This window comes from Haliotis asinina, chromosome 13 (assembly GCF_037392515.1).
Source record: "Haliotis asinina isolate JCU_RB_2024 chromosome 13, JCU_Hal_asi_v2, whole genome shotgun sequence".
NCBI classification, from domain to species: Eukaryota; Metazoa; Mollusca; class Gastropoda; order Lepetellida; family Haliotidae; genus Haliotis; species Haliotis asinina.
The window spans coordinates 7,019,805-7,023,758 of record NC_090292.1 but is presented as its reverse complement, the minus strand read 5'-3'; the positions used below and the strand labels follow the sequence as shown (position 1 = coordinate 7,023,758).

The 3,954-nt window shown below is 38.8% G+C and overlaps 1 protein-coding gene across 1 annotated transcript; it reads right to left on the bottom strand.

Moving 5' to 3' along the window:
- Positions 1-2,775: 2,775 nt before the first annotated feature.
- Positions 2,776-3,547, bottom strand: LOC137260393 (uncharacterized). The gene is made up of 2 exons (XM_067798059.1): positions 3,204-3,547; positions 2,776-3,082 (listed from the first exon to the last, which is right to left on the bottom strand). Exons 1-2 carry the CDS (start codon positions 3,545-3,547, stop codon positions 2,776-2,778), a joined length of 651 nt encoding a protein of 216 aa, XP_067654160.1.
- Between the last annotated feature and the right edge of the window lie 407 nt (positions 3,548-3,954).

Sequence of the window (3,954 nt, the reverse complement as noted above, 5' to 3'; positions counted from 1 at the left end):
ATACAGATCACTTGTCCGTTCGAAGCTTGATTATGGCTCCATAGTCTATGGTGGAGCCTGCAAAAGCAACCTAAAACTTTTAGTTTCTGTCCACCACCAAGGTCTAAGACTTTGTCGTGGGTCTTTCAGAACTTCACCCGTTGACAGCCTATATGTCGAGGCTGATGAGCCATCTCTTGAACAACGCCGTATATAATTATCTTTACAGTATATAAGAAAATTATATTCCAACGAGTCAAACCCTGCATTTAACTGTGTCTTTAAACCTCTGTATGAGGATTTGTATAACAAGAAGTCCTCCCTTGTTCCGCCTCTTGGACTAAGAGTGAAACCATTCATTTCTGCTGCTGGCATAGTGCTAGACAACATAGCTCCCTCCCGTTTGATTTCCTCTCCTCCTTGGCAGTTGGTGAGGCCAAAAGTGGACCTTACACGGACTAAATTTAAAAAATCAGAAACTAATGAATTACAATATAAACAAGAATATAATCAACTCAAAAATAAATATTGCAATTACAAATCCTTATTTACAGATGGGTCCAAGGATGGTGGCGCAGTAGCTTGTGCCACTGTCATTGGATCCAAAACAATATCTTCTAGATTACCCGATAGCAGTTCAATTTTCACGGCTGAAGCAAACGCCATATTAATGGCTCTTAAATATATTCAGATACACTCTAACCATCAACAATATATAATCTATTCAGATTCTCTTTCATGCCTTCAGGCTATTAATAACGTATCATGTAAACATCCACTTTCAATATAATGATCTTGCTACTGACCAGTACGACATCGTCTTTTGTTGGTTACCCAGCCATATTGGTATGAGTGGGAACACAATGGCTGATCTTGCTGCGAAGGAAGCACTCAACAAATCTGTGACACCACTTCTTATTCCTTACTCTGATCACAAAGCTGTTATCAGATCATATATTCGTGATGTAATGCAGAAGAAGTGGGAAACTCAAGTAGGTATCAATAAATTACATGAAATAAAACCGTATATTGGTTACACCTACTTGGGTTGTCAGTCCAGATTTGAGGAGGTCATCATACGACGATGCCGTATTGGCCACACCAGGAATACACATCAGCATCTATTGAAAGGTGAAGATCCTCCGTTTTGTATCCCTTGTGATGAACGAATCACAGTCAAGCATGTCTTGCTTGACTGTGTAGAATATTCCATCACAAGGGATAAATATTTTTCATCACGACCTTTGAAGGATCTTTTTATTGATAATAGTTTTCATTTAATTATTATTTTTTTAAAGAGTTAGATTTGTTATCTGAGCTGTAAATAGATAAATATTTTACGAATGGAAGTTTGAATTAGTAACTGAGATCGTTGGTGGCAGTATCCTCAAGGGGGGATAAAGTACTGTAAAATTATTGTCCCCCGAGAGGGTACGTAAGTCCCATAACATTCTAAGTAAATGAAAGCTTTCCACTGTTTTACTTGTAGCATACGTGTATTTTAATGTATGGCTAGATATGACGAAATTGCTAACGACTGAAGGGATGGTGTAAATCCAGCTGGGGACCATGCAGGAAGCAAATGTACTGTAAGTCCCCATGGTACCCAGTATGGTGATCTACCTTCAGTTGCTGGCAATCTATAGCCCGTTTTTATTTTGTATTGTGCTCAGTAATTAAACTGTTTTAGATATCATTAGTAGTTTTTAAATGAATGTCTGTGATATACTTGTGGTTTTGCTGTTCTTCGTTAACAGGTTTTAGATTGTTTCAAACATTCTTCATATATATCATGTATTTTTCATTATTCTCGTCACGATATGGCTGCGATATTGCCGATGTGACGATAAATATTAACTCACCCACTCACTCACTCACATATCTCAGAATGTATGTAAGATCAGTACATGTAATTTTTCCTACATGTGGCAAGAATGAATACAGAATTGATTATTTTAGAATTATAAATTTGTCACTGTCATGTTCAATTTCAGTCACAAAAACAAGTACACTACAGGGTGTAGATTGTCAGCCAAGTGCTATGCTTCACAGAGAAATAAAATGTATTCCTTATAGGTAAATGAAAAATTGCATGTGTTATCTGAAAGCGTCCATGTTGAGTAATGTTTGTTCATTTACTGATTAAGAACTTTTTCCTTTTTAAGGTATCTCTTATTTATGATCATGCCAAGGTGTGTTAACTTATGCAACCTAAAATTCACATTATATATGATTGATATATTGATTGAACTTCTTTAACAAATGGTGATAACTTTGTTTGCAACCATTACAGTTAACACTTCTTCTCCCCTTTGAAATGCTTTGATGTGAATAATCAGTATTTTTTAGAGTGAGTGAGTGAGTTAATATCAGTATTTTTTAGAGTGAGTGAGTGAGTTAATATCAGTATTTTTTAGAGTGAGTGAGTGAGTTAATATCAGTATTTCTTAGAAATAGATATATATCAGTGATATAGTTTGTCTTTGTTGGACATAGCTGAGCTGCCTACAGCTACATGTGCACAAATAATTAAGGCATTATTAAGTCACTGAGGTGAACTAACCACTGTAGTACTGTGTCATCAACTCCTTGTCTAGGCACTCATCCCAGTCCAGCCCTGCTAGCCACATGTCTTGCAGGATAATCTTTCCTGTCACTGTAAATGGTCCCAGAAAGCCTAACGGGTCAAACAGTTTGGCTACTGTGCTGAGATCTCAAGCTGCGCTTAGTCCTTTCCGTCCTGTCTGGCTCTGACACCTTGAATGAGAAGGCATCTTCCTTGGATGACCACATTACTCATATTGTCTTTTCTGAGGGTAGGTGGCCCTCAACAAGGTCAATCTCATTTGCCCTGTCTTTTTCTGGGATTTCATTCAAGAGTTTAACAGAGTTAGACAGCCACTTTCGCGCATGCATATTTGCTCTTGTCCACAGCTGTGATAGTTGACGATGTAGTTCTATTTCTGTTTCATCGTATGTGACGCTGTCCATACAGTCGTCCATGTAGGTAGACTTCAGCACTGTTTCTGCTGCTAATTGAAACTCTCTTTTGTTGTCCTCTGCATGTACGGTAGTATCAAACTGTGCAAGGAATGGAGATGAGCTGACACCAAACACAACTCTGTTGAATTCATACTTATCGAGTGGTCTGGTCTGATGCAGGTTTCGCCACAAAAAATCTATGGAAAGGTCTATCCGGTGGCATTTATTCTATCCTGAGGTACATTTCGGCTGTATCACTGATCACTACAACTTGGTGTCTTCGAAATTGCAGCAGCGCATCAACAATATCTCGTTGTAGCTTCGGCCCTTGATCGATGACACTATTCAGCGATGTTCCTTTACTTTCTGCAGATGTGTCGAAGTCAATCCTGATTTTGGTCCTGTCCATGCGTACAACTGGGAAGTGAGGTAAGTACCATTTGTCTTCTGGCTCTGTCTCCTCAGCTGACAGTTTCCTGATATATCCTTTCTGCAGGTAGCTGGACATTATATTTTCAAATGCTTCTGCTATGTTACTGTCTTTAGATAGTTTCTTTTCTGTGTTGCCGAGTCTCTTGGCTGCCATATCATAGCTGTCTGGAAGTGAAGGTCTGGTTTTCTTCCATGGTATTCCAATCTGATATCCACTGTCTGTCTTTATCACACTTTCTCTGGCAATCTTCAAAGCTGACTAGTCATCAGGATGGATAACTGGATTTTCTTCTATGTCTTTCAATTCTCCAATCTCCTTCAGCAATGTGTTCACTTCTTGAACATTGTTCCGTCTTTCTGTACATGCAAATGTCCTGTGACTGAAGTTTGTGTACTCTTTGTTGCGGTCACTTATCTCTCCCCCTCCATGGCAGATGTAGATTCACTTGATTTCCCATCTGTCAGACTTGTAGAGCTGGTGTTTACCTTGTCTTGATGTAACAGTCCCCTATGAGTCCTGTTGCATCCATCTATGCCGCATTTTCTTGTCTGCAAACACAT

What these genes read in the sequence shown, in the direction of transcription:
- LOC137260393 (XM_067798059.1), bottom strand. Translation starts at nt 3,547, where the DNA reads ATGGCAGCCAAGAGACTCGGCAACACAGAAAAGAAACTATCTAAAGAC. An exon ending in ATCAGTGATACAGCCGAAAT is followed by an intron (nt 3,083 to 3,203) that starts GTACCTCAGGAT and finishes GTTTGGTGTCAG; the next exon opens with CTCATCTCCATTCCTTGCAC.